This window comes from Neolamprologus brichardi, chromosome 2 (genome assembly GCF_056152115.1).
Source record: "Neolamprologus brichardi isolate AB-2024 chromosome 2, ASM5615211v1, whole genome shotgun sequence".
In the NCBI taxonomy this organism is placed as follows: domain Eukaryota; kingdom Metazoa; phylum Chordata; class Actinopteri; order Cichliformes; family Cichlidae; genus Neolamprologus; species Neolamprologus brichardi.
In genome coordinates this window covers 34,602,622-34,619,875 of record NC_142105.1, presented here as the reverse complement: position 1 = coordinate 34,619,875, position 17,254 = coordinate 34,602,622, and the positions used below count along the sequence as shown (strand labels likewise).

Here is a 17,254-nt window from a genome sequence, read left to right as displayed (position 1 = left end):
GTCACTCATTACAGCCATTGTATGCGGAAGAATATCCCTGGATACACAACATATCAAATCTTGAAGCAGACGAGATACTGAGGTGACAATTCGCACAGCTTCACCAAAATTGAACAACAGAAGATTTAAAAATGCATCGCCTGGTCTGATAAGGACTCATTAGGATATAGTACCATGTAAAAAAATATAAAAATGTATCTCTTAGATGATGTGAAAGAGGCTTTTTCTTCGTCTCTTTTTAAACTTTGTGGCACTTTTTTCATAACCAGCCTTCCTTCACACAGCAAGCTTTTGCAGTGGGTATTGACATAATAAAATAATCTGCATTACAGCAAAGGGAAGTCTAATTTTGAAATCTGTTTCATCTGCATTCACTGTGGCTGCATATCCTCAATGGCCCAAGAAATATGTACTGGAGGACACTCTCTGTCCCCCAGATGCCTTCCTTTGTCAACTTAAGTGTTAAACACTCAGTTATTATAATAGTGGCTTCACCTTTAAATTGGAACTTTTTTATTTAACACAGACATTTTCCCACCATGTTTGCTGTTGCAGAATTGATCCATAAAGTGTTCTCTTTCCCATGTAGGAACAACCGGTGGAAAATAACAAAGTGGAAACAAAGTTATTGTTTACATGAGATGAATTGCAGAATGGGAGATAGAAACAAAATACTGTTAATCTGACTGTCTGCAGGTTTTACACACGTTACTGTCCCTCCATTTACAAAGGCAGAGGCGTCACAGTGTCATTATTTTACGTGTTGTTTTTTTCCTGTGCAATAATATTATTCAACATTGCTATAAATACATTTTTCAAAAAATGCCTCTTTGTGCAAAATGGGTTTAAAAACATAAACAATTGTAGGATCCTGTTTGTGCGTGATTTAGACAGGGGGAACAAATCGTGGCAGGATCAGCCTGATGTTATTTGTGTCCTGCTGTAACTTTACTGTATAAAGAGCAAACATCTCCAACATGTCAGGAGTAGTTCGTCATTACAACAAGTGTTTGTAAAGTAAAAACCAGGAATGTGGGATCCTGTTTGTCCGTGATTTTTTTGTTTTGTTTTTTTTCCCTTTCCATACCCCCCACCCCACCCCCCACCCGCAATGGCTCTGCGCCCCCTCTAGGGGGCGGGCCCCACACTTTGGGAAGCTCTGCAGCAAAGCAGCCGCAGATCATCGCACTAGCAGCACCATGCTTACACCACATCTAACAGGATGGAGACGTTCCAAAAGTCAGTCCACAGAATGTTTATTTATTTGTTTGAAGATGTTTTGTTTTGTTTGTTTGTTTTTTGGCAAATGTAAATTTTAACACCATCCAGCCACAACTTCTGAGGGACAAGCTGGAGCTATCAGGAGTGGACACCACATGTCCCAGTGGATACTGGACTACCTCACAGGACGTCCACAGTATGTGAGGTCACAGGGCTGTGTCTCTGACACGCTGGTCTGCAGTACGGGGGCGCCACAGGGAACTGTGCTGGCACCGTTCCTCTTCACCCTCTACACTGCAGACTTCTCCATCAACTCCCCACGCTGCCACCTACAGAAGTTCCCTGACGACTCTGCCATAGTCGGCCTCATCACAGGTGAGGACGACTCAGAGTACAGACAGTGGACTCTGGACTTTGTAGACTGGTGTCAGCAGAACCACCTGCTGATCAACGCCGGGAAAACCAAGGAGCTGGTGGTGGACTTCCGGAGACGCTGACCCACCACACTGACACCGGTGAACATCCAGGGAGTGGACATTGAGATAGTGGACTCGTATAGGTACCTGGGTGTTCACCTGAATAATAAACTAGACCGGAGCCACAACACTGATGCTCTTTACAGGAAGGGTCAGAGCAGACTCTACCTGCTGAGGCGGCTGAGGTCATTTGGAGTCCAGGGAGCGCTTTTAAAGACCTTCTATGACTCTGTGGTGGCATCTGTCATTTTTTACAGTGTTGGAGCAGCAGTCAGCAGCTGAGAGGAAGAGGCTGGATAAAGTCATCAGGAAGACCAGCTCTGTTCTGGGATGCACCCTGGACCCAGTGCAGGTGGTGGGAGACAGAAGGACTCTGGCCAAAATAACATCTCTGATGGACAGAGTCTCCCACCCCATGCATGTAGATGTTGCTGCAGAGCTGCTTCAGTGACAGACTGCTGCATCCTCGATGCATGAAGGAGCGTTTCTGCAGGTCCTTCCTCCCTGCAGCTGTCAGACTGCACAATCAGAACTGCTCCCAACAAACATGGAGGTTTACATCTGTGCTGTAACTGCAATAATTTAATCAACCGATTCGCACTACAACCTGCTTTGCCTCCTATCTGTAATTATTTTTATTTAATTTAATAACTGTACAGTACTCTGTTTATAGTAACCATTGTCCTTAATGTAAATATGTAAGAAAAATTGTGTATGTTTCTGCTCTGTGTCCTGTGTACTGTTTGTTTGTATATGTGTCTTTCTGGCTGCTGTTACAACCAAATTTCACCTTGTGGGACAATTAAAGGATTATTGTATTCTATTCTATTCTATTCTATTCTATTCTTCTAAGACAAGCCTTTGTGTTCCTTTACACAAACTGAACTCAGCTTTCCAAAAAATATGGTTAACCACAGTGAATTCATAATTTCACAAGTGGAGTTGGGGGATTTTTTCATATGGTAAGTTTTGATAGCTTTTTCTTCCCCTTGATAAATCAAGTCATGATTTATATGGGTCATCTTTTTGTAGTATATACAATAAATGAACACTTTTTCACATAAAGCATATTTTTCCCCGCTGGTGAATTTACAAGACGAGCATCGAAAACAAAAACTGATAGAAGCATAGAAACTCTTCAAGAAGCATCAAATACTAGAGCAAACTACAGCTTCAAAGAAATTCCTGGTCAGATGTCAAAACGAATGGTCCAAACAACGGTTTGTAAAATATCGCGATATTTGTTAAATCAACGCCGAATACTGACGTCACAAGTCACGTGTGTGTTTGTGAAGCTACAGTGGCGTTCACATCATCAGTTTGGCCATAGATTCGCAAAATGGACACAGATTATGCTGAATAAACCTCACCACAGAAAGGTACTGGGTTCTATGAGCACTCCGTTTAAATGTACGCTCTAGTCAGTTGTTTCTAAGTGAATTAAAATGTTATACGGCACTTGTTACCTACGAGGGCTCAGGGTTACGGTGTTGGCTAGCAAGGTTAGCTTGTTTGCTACGTAACCGCCGGGTTATCTCTGTGAGTGCTTGCAAGCAGGTACGGGGTTTAACTGACATCCCTGTCAGTTAAACGCTCGTTTGTAGCCATGCTAACGTAGTTGCTTGGTGATACTGTGTGGACTTGAGAGGCCTTAATCTGTCAGAAGTGGGTTACGTTGACGGGCGGACTGTCTGTGACTCTTGCATAGAAAGTTCCTGTGCGTCAGTACCGACTCCCGCTGCAGCGAGGATGTTTCCCAGCCTGGCCGCCCACAGACCGTGGCATGTTTTCCGCAGGGTCTCATTGCAACAGAGATCGTCCCTGTCACAGCGGCCCCCGAGGTTTCCGCAGCTGTGCCACGGTGAGCAGACTTTCACGTTAAGGTCATCTGTTCATTCTCTTGGTGTTTGTTTGAGAGGGCATGAAAAGCCAAGTTATGATTGTGTTGCACAGGTTGGCAAAGCGGAGGGCTACACAGCGTATGGTTCAGCCTCCCAGACTGCCGTGTAGTTTCTCTAGGGTTGGGCAAGGTCCAGTATTACTCTACCTCTGATACCGGTAAAGATGGGCCCCCAAAACCACCATCGGGTGATGCCCCCTCTGCAGCAAAGGTTTTATCTGGTGCTGCACAAGCCAGCCCAGAATCACCAGGTAAGAAACGTGAAGATTTCCATAAGCTCCATAAATTGTAGCTGTTGAGAGACTTGATATAAACCATTGTGATGTGCACAGGTTTTCCTTTATAATTAAGCATGTTTTTGTATTTGTTGCTTCTCGTGTCAACACAAACAGTAGGAAACAGTTAAACGATAAATGTATGATTTGAGGAATGTGCAGTTAAGATACATTATTTGTTCTAATAGGTGCAACACCTAAGGGTCTGACTAAAGCAGAGACAATTCAAGTGAAAGGTAAAGAAGAACATTTGTGAATCCATCACGTTAAACTCATTTAAAATAAGAATGTGGGTGTGATTGGGTCGCTTGAATTTAATTTCCCACTGTGGTCACATGCAGTTCGTGCTGTCCTGAAGAAAAGGGAATATGGAGCCAAATACACTCAGAACAACTTCATCACTGCAGTCAGAGCGATGAATGAGTTCTGCCTTAAACCAAGGTAACTCCTCATCCTCAATTGTTTAACAGTCAATGTTTGCTTTATACAACAGCACCAAATTGTAAATCATCAAAGCTAAGCTGAGTGTTTTCTGCTAACTTAGATGCTGGTAGACAAATTTCTTTTGGTTAATAAGGAAGTGTGCTGCTGTGATTAACTAATGTAAGACTGTCTCGTGCAGCATGGGTCTAACTTAAGTCTCACCCTCACGTGTTCACAGTGATTTGGAACAACTCCGGAAGATCAGAAGGCGCAGCCCCCATGATGACACAGAGGCTTTCACTGTCTTCCTGCGCTCAGACGTTGAGGCCAAGTAAGTGTTAAACACCTCTGCTTTCCATCTTAAGCACAAATACATTACAACATCTCCCAAACGATTACTGCTTAATCCAGAGACTTCACTGATATTTTTCTCTTAACCCCTGTTAATTCAGTTATTTCTCTTTGTTATTAGAGCACTAGATGTTTGGGGAAGCCATGAAGCTCTGGCCAGAGAGAGAAACCTCAGGAAAGAGGTGGAGCGAGAGTACCAAGAGAGTAGGTTTTTATCTGTGGTCTTAATCCAAAACAGTTCAACAGGCTTTGAAATGTCAAAACTTTTTGCTAATTTATAGAAAACATTGCAGTTGGAATACGTAGCCACAGTGTACTGAGCACGCTCTTTTTGCTCACCATATTACTCTAAAACCTCTGACAGATGCTCGTGGAACCTCCCGTTGTTAGATCGAATGTGCTGAAATATTCCAGTTCTTCACACTCAAAGCCCGACGCAGACACATTTGTCGGGACACCCTAACACAATAAAGTCAACATGTTATAGATCATTTGTCAGGTCAACTGTGATATACAAACTAACTGTCTGGCCATCAGTGTTAAACTCAGTGACAAAGAAGTTATTTCAGTTGCTTTGAAGCATATACGGACTCAATCTTAACATTTAAAAATTATACCTAGCAGTCAACCTTAAGTTAGGCAAGTGTGGAGTTAACAGTGACAGCAGCCATGCTTACATGCACAAAAGTAACGAGATTAAAGCCTGACCAGAATAAAAACGCTAGATATGAATGCACCAGTGGGAAGGTTCTGACCCATCTGTGCTCCTTTGGATCAACATTTCCTGCCAGTTATCTAAAATGTTTAACAGCAGCCATGAAATAGCAGGTGGAAACAGGTATTAATGATGACATTAATTGTTGTTGTTTTATTTATGTGAAATGATTCTGTCGGTTGTTGGTCTGTGAACTAATCAGCTTTGTTTTGCCCTTTTTTCTTTATTTTAAGATATTTTTCGGAATCAGCGCTTGTTGCAAGAATATAAAGACTTTTGGGGAAACACTAAGGTGAGCTCTTTGCTTCTATTGCTGTAATTGTTTAGGGGTTAGAGCAGATCATCTACTAAATGAAAGGTTGATGGTTCAATCCCTGTCTGGTCCACTCTGCATGCCAAATATCATTGGGCTAGATGCTAATCCCAAGTTGCTCCCTTGGTGTATGAATGTTAGATATAAAGCACATTTTTTAATATTACCAGCTGTCCATAGCACAATAAGTAATGTTAATCTACCCACGTCCAAGTTCTTTGGATAAAATAATATCAGCTGGTGTTTACCTGATCTTTGCCCCTGTTAGAGAGGTCACTGCATCTCTATGACACATTCCTATTATCTGTTGGCATTCACACAGTCCCCTTGTTAGTCTACGATGCTGACATTATTTCAGCGACTGCACTGTTCTCCATTTGTCTGGAGCGTCATGGTGTTTTCTATACTCTACTGGTGTGTTAAATCCTGACAACAACATACATACATCTTCTTATTTGCAACCTAAACTTGGGTTTTTGGATACCTAGAGCATGTACGACAGTGCAAGTTCAGCATACATAGGATAGCTTTCCCACATTACTCAAAGGTGGTTATTAATTCTCAACCCGGGGTAGACCCATCACAAACACACATCTACTGATTTGTTATCCAGTGGTGTCTTTTACGAACAAAGAGTAGTTCGGTCACAGCTCCTCAGCCTTTAGTATCAAAAGGGACATTTATGAGCACAAAACAATTTGCATGGAGCCACAAATCATATATGAGCCCAATAACGATAGCAGTAATATCATCTTTTGCCACAAGTGACCACCTAGCAGTGGGCCATTTATGATTATTTGGTATTTATCTGATGCTTTTCTTTTTCTTTGCAGTGATACATCTTGCATTTCAGAAATTAAAGAACTAAAAAAAAGAATATAGTTGTTTATGTGCCCTACTTTGGTTTTTACCTGTTTGTGCAAATTAATCTGATTTAAAAACAGGAAGCACCCCACAAGGTTTAAAATGGCAAAAGTAAAAAGTCCAAAACAGGTTAAATACATAAGGCATGTTATAGTGAACACAGCTGCTGCTGCCACACCAGTGTTTGTATGAATGTGAGCAGATGTATCTAGATGAAGGCTATAAATTATGACCAAAGATAATAATAACAAGAAAAACTGATAATGGTAATAATCAGTAGTAGTAAGTAGGTTTTTGTTGTTTGTTTTTTAAAGATGTTCATAAGGTACAAACAAATTCAGATACCAAATTATTAATAAATGACTGATTTGTGTGTGAAATGTACACAGGATTTGTTTTTGAGGCTCAATCTGTGCAGCTTTGTATAACTGCAGAACAGGTTTATATCCCAACAGGACAGAATTGAAGGCCATAAGTTCCCTGCATGTGTTTATTTAAGGGAACTGTTTAGATGGTCTCTAAAAACTATAGACCCTCTTTTTTTATCTGCACACTGTGGTCCACTGGATCTTCTAGGAGTGGTTTCGTATCTGCTGATCTCGAATAAAACCTGCTCAGGTTAAGTTCCAGTGGTGGTGTAGCACCTCCATATGTTAACACTGAAGTCGTCTCGTTAAGCCCGTAATCCTGCTTCGTACTACAGGTCTGATTTCCTTTTAACTGCAGAGTAATAATGTCTCTTATCTTTCATAAAGCCACGATCAGGCCAGAGGACGACATTTCTACAAGGGCCAGGGAAGGTGGTCATGGTTGCTATTTGCATGTAAGTTGTTTCACCAGTCTCCCTCATTCATGAGTGCATTTTGGTCTTTCTGCACTCAGCAGCTTTGCTGAGCTCTTGCACACACAGTGGGAGGTATTGGATTAGAGAGAGGAGCTACGGGTCTGTTCTCAGCAGGGTTACTACATACAGTATGCTGGATAAGTATCAGAAGGTGCAAAAATAATCAAACGGCAAAACAGAAATCTGCTGCGGATGAATAAAAGTGCAAAACATTCACCTCATGTGAACTCAGATGAGAAGAAACTTGTAAAGACTTCCTGAGAAATGCACACATTTCTATTAGGAATCGCATGGAAACTGCATGCATCATGTGCAGTCCTGTGGCTTATTAAGTTAAGGTGATTGTGTTAGAGAACATGTGCAGTCACATGTAGCAGAATCAGTATAAAATAGGAGAGAGACTCACTGGACTCCATAGTGCACATGACAGTGATTGAGAGGCATTAGAATAGAAATTGGAACAATTTACACACAATGTTGGATTAAAACAGTTTTTAAGTTTAAGTTTCAGTTTCAGTGTAGGCAACCTGATAAATCTATAAACCAATTTAATCAGAACTGTTGTTGAGCTTGACATGTGAGACTTTACATCTGTGTGCCCTGTGAGCGCTTCACTTATTTATGTTCTGTTCTCAGAAATGGGCTGAATTTCTTCTTCAAGCTCCTGGCTTGGGTCTACACTGGATCAGCTAGCATGTTCTCTGAAGCCATCCACTCTTTGGCCGACACGTGCAACCAGGCTCTGCTCGCTCTGGGAATCAGCCAGTCTGTCCGCAACCCAGATGCCGTGCACCCGTAAGTGGTACACCTTCCTGTACTCATTAAAAGAGGTTCAGTGCTCGCCAGAATAGGAATAAAAGCAGTAATGTGTCAAAGTCAGTTGCAGAATATTGTAGAGGTGGGGGGAAAAAATGGATACTGTGTAGCATGGTGATATTTTGTTTGCTAATAATGTATGGATACAGGGACAGCAGAAATCGATATTTTGTTACAAAAAGGTTTTTGTGCTCTGACTTCAGAGCATGTTGATCCTTTTTCTGAGCAAGAATCCTGACATTCCTTCACTGTCCAAATGTGTTTAATAAACATGACAGTTTACTTATTTTAATTTAAGACATGTTTTATTTTAATTAAGTTTAAAACTTTTTTATTTCATGTAAAATTATATTTTGTTTGAATTTACTTTCAAATTCTTCAGTTGCTGAAGGGGCTGCATAGTTTTCATAAACTGCATAGTTCAGAATAGCTATAATTGTACCAGATGGTTGATTCAGTTAAGTTGGACTAGACTGTAATACAAACCGTTCAGTTTGTCAACAATCAAACTGAAATGAGAGAAAGACTGAGTGTGAGACTTTGATATTAGAGAAAATGAATATTGATAAAGTTTACCTTTATGTACAGAATCTGAATATCGCAAAATATTTTTAAAAATTGCAATAATATCGTATCGTGAGTTAAGTATTGTGATAATATCGTATCGTGAGTTGTATGGTGATTCCCACCTCTAGTATATTGTCAGCAACCAAATATTAAATTTTCTTGCACATTACTAACATTACTAACTACAGAAGTATAGAAATGTAGAAACAGTAGATACATTGATGTGGATTCTTGCCAATAAATAATTCATAGAAGGAGAAATGATTTGGAAAAGACACCCACACTATTTGTTTTAATTTTTGGAGATGAGGATGCACATAGTGAGTATAAGTAAGCGATTTTCTCCAGGTAGGTCTTTTGAACTTTCTTTTGTAAATTTATAAGAAGAGATCCATAACTTTAATTTCAGTGTTAAAAACATTTAAAAGGTTTTGTGTCCTTATGCAAAATAAATCTACAAGTTATCCTTTTTCTATCTATTTGCGAAGTTTCATGACATTGCAGCTAATTCACATTATGAAGACAGTAAGAAAAAAAAGTTATGTATATATGGCTACATTTTTGCTATGATGGTGAGTAGATGTGCCCACAAAACCTCAGAGTCGCTCGGTGCACCTGGTCCAGCTGATGATCGACTCTTTGAGGCTGCGGCGGGTGTCACGTCTCTGTTATTGCTCTGCATAAAACATGGTGGAGTAAATGTTGGCTGTAATTCAGCGCCATTGTTCTGTGTTTGTTTTTTTGCTCTGATATTTAGATATGGCTTTTCCAACATGCGCTACATTGCCTCCCTCATCAGTGGGGTGGGCATTTTTATGATGGGAGCAGGCCTCTCTTGGTACCACGGCATCATGGGATTGCTGCACCCGGAGCCCATCGAGTCTTTGTTATGGGTGAGTGTCTGTGTTGACTCAAATTGTTCAAAACAAATTTAAAAAACATTTGCCGACATATTTTTTCCACATTGCAGGCTTACTGTATTTTGGCGGGCTCTCTGGTGTCTGAAGGAGGTGAGTTATAGTAACGAACGAACAGATCAGATATTGCTCTGCAGCTTGTTCTCAGACATCTGCTTCTTTCTCAGCCACGTTACTGGTTGCCATCAATGAGATAAAGAGGAGCGCCCGCCAGCAAGGATTGTCTTTTTATGAATATGGTACGTACAGATCAGTTCATATCCTGTCTTTACACCTGCCGCTACAATTATTCCAGGTAAATGTGGCAAATATGTGTCATTTTGTTTACAATGTCCCAACTGCAAAAACGAAAGCATCTTATCTAAACATGAATAACTGAGTAAAAATATTCTTTGGATGAGATTGTGCAGGTTAACTTGTCTTACACACATTCAGCATCTGTGTGAATATAATCCAATGAAATTCTCGAATGAGATTAAATAAGTGCAAACTGAGTTACACATATTACAGTTATTGTAATATGTGTTGAGAAAAGTGCTCTGAATATAAATATTAGGATTAAAATGCTGTGTCCCACAGTTTCTATTACATTAGCCACGGTTGCAGCCCGTTCTCACTCCCGAGGCGTAACATGCCGACGTTTTGTCACGTCCCGCGGCGTTCCTGAGGAACGCGAAAGGAGACCTTCGGCATTCTTATGGTACGTGGTGGGTTATGGCCGAAATCCAGTGCAATGACGCTCCCGCGGTAATAGACGTTCCAGCCCTGTATTCCAGCCCTAAATCTAACCTTATCCCTAGCCCGAACCATAACCTTTTTCCTGACCTTAACCAGGACTTTAATGATGTTAAATAGCGTGTTTCTAAGCGATTTGAAGAAAAAGAGCGAACATGTGTAGATTGAGTCCATACGGTTCTCATATTTCCTCATTTGTCCGAGGTCGTCATTCAGGAACGTGGTGGGTAGCCGAAAACGTAATATGTTGACGATTTGTCACCTAGCGTAAAATGTTACGCTTTGGGAGTGAGAACGTGTTGAGGGTTCATAATGCCTTTAGCATTCTTGTGTGAAAGGGTGAAAGTGTTAAAGAAAAGATCAAATGATATCAATATATTAGCAGTTTATGACTATTTGTGGAAAACATGGCAGTAATTTACATGATTTACTTGTCAGTGAATGATCTCCTTTCCTGTCATAGTGGATGCTAAAGTGTATCCTGCTATTATGGCTGCCTCGTGTATATGTCCATGTTAGGAACTGCTATTTGACAACAAGCATGTTTTTGTGTTGGTAAGTAGCCACATGTATGATTGTGCCTTTTAACTTACCATCAGCATGATGAGGTTAAAATGAAAACAGTGTGTTTTGTCTTGCTGTGTGTAGACGGCATCACTGAGGCAGAATTAATTTGCATATTGCAAAATAAAGTCAGACATCTGACTGCATGAGACACACTTTCGTCTGTGAGTGTGGATATTAGCAAGTTGGTATGATGTAATTATATCTGAAGATTCAGCTATAAATAAGCTCTCGTATTATTCATGTGTGCAGTGATGCAGAGCCGAGACCCCAGCACCAACGTGGTGCTGCTGGAGGACGCTGCTGCTGTGCTGGGAGTTATTCTGGCTGCTGGTTGCATGGGGCTCACCTCACTTACAGGTAAATACACGAGTCGTCATGTCCCGGTTTATAATTTTTCTGATCTTTTGGACTGGAGTCATTAACCTGAATGTTTACTCGCTGACCCCAGGTAACCCGACCTATGATAGCTTGGGCTCTCTTGGCGTTGGCACGTTGCTGGGCGCAGTCTCCGCCTTCCTCATCTACACTAACACAGAGGCCCTGCTGGGACGCTCCATACAGGCTGAGCGCGTGCAGAAGCTCACAGAGTTTCTGGAGAACGATCCTGCTGTAAGGTCAGCGAACGCACACACGAACCTCCTCGACTGCAAAACATGAACTCAGAATCTGGATGATTAACTTTGATAAATTGAATCCAGCCACAAACAAATGGTGAAGATTAAATCAACATGCAGTGAACAGCAGTTCAAATTAAAATGACCTTTTAACCAGTTTCACTGGTTTCTTTTATTTGTTGCGTTTGCATACGGATCGTTTGTGTTGTAGCAGCTTCCCTCCACATCGTTTTTCTGTTTCTTCCATTGAGATGTTTGTGTTGTCGGCAGGGCCATCCACGATGTGAAGGCCACGGATATGGGACTGAGTAAAGTGCGCTTCAAGGCTGAAGTTGACTTTGATGGCCGCGTGGTGACACGTTCTTATCTGGAAAAACAAGACATTGACCAAATCCTCAACGTAAGTTATCTTGTTTTAGTGCTGATGTTTGTACTCAGAATGAGAGCGATTTGTGGACTGGATGTTTGGGCTATTTTTAGAAGTTGCTTTAATAACTTATTAATAAAGTCAGGAACACAATGCTAACTGCAAATGTTAGCATAGTTTTTTCTGTATACAAGAGTCTAATCTGTTCCCTTAAGTTATTTATCCTGTGAACTCATCTTGTTGAGCAAACAGTTCATTATCCTCACTTCTCTAAAAACGTCAGAGGTACACAGCCACCTTGAGTCCTGAAATATAAAATAACTGTTTTATTTTCCATCTGGAAATGTCACATTCTTGTGTCTTCCACACATACATGTGTAATTATCATCTGCAGGAGTTGTTGTCCTTGCAGGCTATGAGCTGTGCAGTGTGTCATGCAGTTCTTCAGTATGAATTCCAATGATTACTAATCTTTTCACACAGACATCAGTTGCTTCGAGTATGTTCTTGACATTCACTGGTGAAACAAAATCTTTGAGTTTAGTGCTGTGAGCATCTGACGTTGTTAAAGACACTTTTTTATTATTGTTAATTATCTTATGGTGTTTCTGCTGTCACTACGTTCCTCAAAGTTCAGACAGTGATTGGGAGACCACACCAGATTTAAATACAATCTAAGTTATTAAACACAAGCACCCAAGAGACAGACATCACATGACATCACATGACATCACATGGCTGAGCAGGTCATGTGGGCCATGTTTTATAGCCTTGAAGGCACAGATGAGCTGCATTAGCCAGTTATCAATAATAGCAGGCTCGGACCGATGTCATGAATGTTGACCCGTATCTTTCCTGACAAAACTACATGTTTGTGTCTCTGCAGGACATTCAGCAGGTGAAAACCCCGGAGGAGCTGGAGAACTTCATGCTCAAACACGGAGAGAACATCATCGACACCCTGGGAGCTGAGGTGGACCGCTTGGAGAAAGAGCTCAAAGTACTGAAATATACATTTATTTGCTATTCTAGTTTGTTGTTTGTCTCATGCTGTTACAGAGTCATAAAATCTGGGAATGACTTTAGGAAAGATTTTTTCCTGCATCACGAAACACTTTCATGGCCTTAGACCAAAGAAGGATCACCAGCATTGTGATGTTTAACACATTTTTGTAAAGTTGGGTTTAATTTGCTCAAGTTTAAAATACATTTTTGTTACTTAAATGGCAAAAAGGGGAATTCTTAAAGAAGATGCAGACCCTTTGTGTTTATATTCCTCGTCACTCCCTCCAGATTCCTGTTTTAAGCTGGGAAACACTCAGGATGAGCTCCCATATCTCAGTCATTGAGTTCATTATAATTATAATAATGTCCTTGTTAAAATAGTTGTAGAAGCTTTTTATATTTTGTAAAGAAATAAGAAATATTTGAGTAAGAGTGTTGTCTGGGAAATCTAACATAATCCCATCTCCCCAAAAAGATCCATTTCTGATCATCCAGCCGTGGTGTCTAACGTTGACAATGTTACTTCTGCTAATCGCATTTACAGATCAAAAACACAGATTTGGTGGTTTGATAAACACAAATGATACGCTTTTTTTCACTCGGACATTATTTTCAGCAGAAAACATCCTGTTAGCTTTTTGTGAAGAGGATCGCAGTGATCCAGACTTCCAACCTATCATAAGCCACAAACCTCCGTTTTCACCATATATTTGTATTTTTAAATAAAAGTGTTTGATTAAGAATTGCAAGTCAAGTTTGTGCGTAACTTTGGTTTTGTGCCTCTACAGCAACGCAACCCAGAGGTCCGTCATGTAGACTTGGAGATACTATAACATCCCGAAATGCCACGAAGAAGAAGCTGGAAGGATGGCCGCGCCTGCCTCTGCAAACTGCCTCTTTCTGACTACACAACAAACACAGACAACAAACCCGCACAACTTCTCAAGTCTTACTGTAGAATAGTCCAGAAGGATGAGCACAGTGTTCGAGCAGCTATGCCCGAGCTTCAGTCTGGGATCTGTGAGTTCACCCTGCCAGAGATCCACTTTCACATTCCAGTGCGAGTGTTTCTGGCAGAAGACTGACGCTGTCATTAGGCTCCTTGAATTCGCACACAAACTACGACAGCGTCGTCCACCGGCTGGTTGCTTAGACTCACATTCCTCCATAAAGGTGTCACGATGTGGGCTCATGTCTGTGTCTGAAGCGAGAACAGGACCAGTGTCGTTTACTAGACTTTAATGATCACAGTGATAGAGTTTCCTTTATTAGTGCAGAAGGAAACCAAAGAGCTACAATTTCAACCCAGACTTATTTAATGACTAGACAATGTTAGAGGTTTTTTCTTTCTGTTTCCTTTTAATGTAAAACTGAAGACCGCAGGTTCTCTAATGAAGACAGAATTTGTGATGAATAGATTTTTATTGCGATTATAGAAAGTCAAATGGTATTATTGAGATATTTGATTTAATAGGTAGAGTGGATATAGTAGGACTTGATGTTATGAATACAAGTTGTCTAACCTGGATTTGCAGAGTTTCCACCAGAAACGTTGACAGGCCTGAGCAGCAGCGCTCGATAAGTCCGGGTTATGTGAAGTTTTATCACTTTTTTTTTTACATTAGATCGGCTTTACATGATTCACAGTTCAAAATAAGCCAGTCTCTCACACTGGGCCTTGGTGCAGGCCAGCATTGCATCCTCAGTCTCAAATGAGCTGTTTTATCCTGGTTACTTTAAGCTAACCGTCTTTTGATTGGCTGCCCTTCAGCAGATGGCTTAAACATGTGGGCGGGGCTTCTCTGCTCACAGAGCTGTGTTCCTGCAATGGCCATTTTGGGAGGACTGGCTCACTATGTCATCATACATGGCAAAACAAAGAAAGCTTCTGGCACACGGGGGTTACTTATGCATATGCTGACCTCATTCTTTGAAAGCTTTGCCATGTTTAATATGATCCTCCACCATAAATATAGGACAGGAGGACAAGCACAGGAGCCCTGTGACACTGAGGAACTGAACAGCTAGCACTACATCTCCAAACACAAGCGAGCAAACAGCCTGTATCAGCAGGAGAGATCAAGATGAATGCTCACATAATCCAAGTGTGACTGAGAGTCAAATATCAGCTGAACACCATTAAGGCATAACGTTTGTCCTGCTAACTCTTTCAAACAGCTGTTTCATATGTATAATGTATATGTATACACCAGCTGGCAGAGTTGGGAGCCTAATAAGATCCAGTAGCTAACTAACAGTTGGCGCTTTTAAACCAGGTTGGGCCGCTGGACTTAATACAGTTTGGAAACCCTGCACTGTATTATTGTTCTCATTTAATGGGTCATAATCTTAAACAAGCTCTGATGACGACATCACTGACTTTACATCTCTAAACGCTGTTCGTAGGGTTAGAAATTGTCTCGTCACGTGACTGATTGTATTGTTCCAAAGACAAAATGCAGAAGGAATGGAGATGTCCTTGCCTCTTGTCCACGGTGTATAAATAAGTGATCTCTAATGAAGACGAGTGGACCAGCTACCTTTGATTTCTTCTTTTTTTGAAGTCCACCAACAGCTGAAAACTTTGGCATTGTCACCCTGTGGAGCATGTGGCAAAAAAGTTACTCCTTCATAATGTATCACTAATATTCTGTATAAACCGGACTGTGATGCTGTGTTTGCTTGTCTTTGTTTGCCGTTGACACATGATCAACTTGCCAACGTGCTGTCATGCTGCAGGAGGGCCGCAGTCATTGCGCCTTGGTTGGGAAGGCAGATCTGTGTTTCTGAAGGTGATTGTGAACTGTTTCTTCTTGGGTCATAACGAGGACGCTACTGTTGAAGGACATGGGACGAATATGAGATAATTTATTAAATTATTTTTGGTTTCCTTTTGTGTCGTTTGTTTGAATTCTCTTGTTTTGAATGCTGTGCGCTTATGCAAAATGCAATATTCATTGAAGCTCCACACTTACACACACACACACAAGGGAAAAACCTAAATAACTTTGTAGGTCTTGGAAAAGGCGCCACCAGATATGTTTATCTTTTTAAAAAAGTAGAATTTAAAGCATTGTTTTTCCCCGAACTGGATTCCCGTTTCCTGTTTAAAGCTCAGATGGATGACTGGAATGTAAACCCAAGTCCATTAGATGGTGCAGTTGTGGGGATGAGAGAGGGGGGCACTAGCCTGTTCGCTGACGTCAATAAAAACAGTCATTTCCAACCAGTCTGCGCATTGACCGACCGTTCAAAACATTACGCACAGCATCGCGGCCGGACCACGCTACACTGCTCCACTGAAATAATTTTTCGCCGAGCCCGGAGGGCGGACGATCTCCATTTGCAGGTTTTTCACCGTTAAATGTTGTCTTAAATTTTTGGGGTGTTGCGCGCATATCGGTGTCATGTCTCGTCATACCATTCCCAAGTCAGTTGTGCCACTGCCCATCCTGTTTCCTTCCATGTCTCCCCTCAAACAGAGACAATCGCTTGTGCATGTATAGCTAGAGAGAGAGAAATAGATCCTCGGGCTGAATTGGCTCATTTTTATTAAAAGGGAAAAGAAACCTGCGTCGAGGAGCGTTTGTCTTGTCTGGAGATCAGCACAGAGATCTTCAGCCCTCGCAGCCTCCTGCTCGCCACATCGCCGCTTTCAGGCATTTACAGACAGATCTTGTCGGCGCCTTTTTTTTTAAACAAAAAGGAAAATAAAAAAATGTAGCTGCTTTATGTTATTATTTTCGATGTATCCTGTTCCCCCCCTCGCCTCCATCAGCCCACAGATGGGGGCGCAGTTAACCTGCACAGTTGGGGTCTCAGATTTTCATGAAGCCTCTCCTCCATCTCCACAAGCCTGTGGTTACAAAACCCCGAAACCCATTACTCTTCAAACGTAGCGCCTCATCACTCCTGCAGAAACACTATATATTTGCTTTTACCCGGGCCTGCTGTGTGTGCGTAAATGTGTGTTTTTCTTCTCCCCCCCAAAATGATCGATTTGGTTGCTGTTTCAATCACAGGTGCGGGAGCATCTAGAATAATCCAGGTCGCGTATGATGGCACGAAAAGTCTTCATGGCGGATCATCATCACCCTGCTCTACGCTTTTAGCCTCTTTACAGTGCTGCCTTGTCTAATCATGTTCAAGCAGCATTGTACAGGGCTATGACAGCATAGAGAGCTGTGCGGCTCGGGCACTGCGTTTCCCTGACCCCGTGGATGGCAGCCAACTAATGACATCATCCGTTTAAAAACACGAAACTGCGAGGACTGCATGTGATCC

The 17,254-nt window shown here is 41.5% G+C and overlaps 1 protein-coding gene across 1 annotated transcript; it reads left to right on the top strand.

Moving 5' to 3' along the window:
* Positions 1 to 2,958: 2,958 nt before the first annotated feature.
* On the top strand, positions 2,959 to 15,860 carry slc30a9 (solute carrier family 30 member 9). The gene is made up of 18 exons (XM_087851793.1): positions 2,959 to 3,076; positions 3,406 to 3,558; positions 3,651 to 3,848; positions 4,061 to 4,108; positions 4,214 to 4,313; positions 4,534 to 4,626; positions 4,768 to 4,850; positions 5,595 to 5,653; positions 7,294 to 7,361; positions 8,019 to 8,177; positions 9,523 to 9,658; positions 9,736 to 9,775; positions 9,850 to 9,921; positions 11,234 to 11,341; positions 11,433 to 11,598; positions 11,869 to 11,998; positions 12,852 to 12,965; positions 13,759 to 15,860. Exons 2-18 carry the CDS (start codon positions 3,447 to 3,449, stop codon positions 13,801 to 13,803), a joined length of 1,731 nt encoding a protein of 576 aa, XP_087707919.1. The 5' UTR covers positions 2,959 to 3,076; positions 3,406 to 3,446; the 3' UTR covers positions 13,804 to 15,860.
* Positions 15,861 to 17,254: the final 1,394 nt, after the last annotated feature.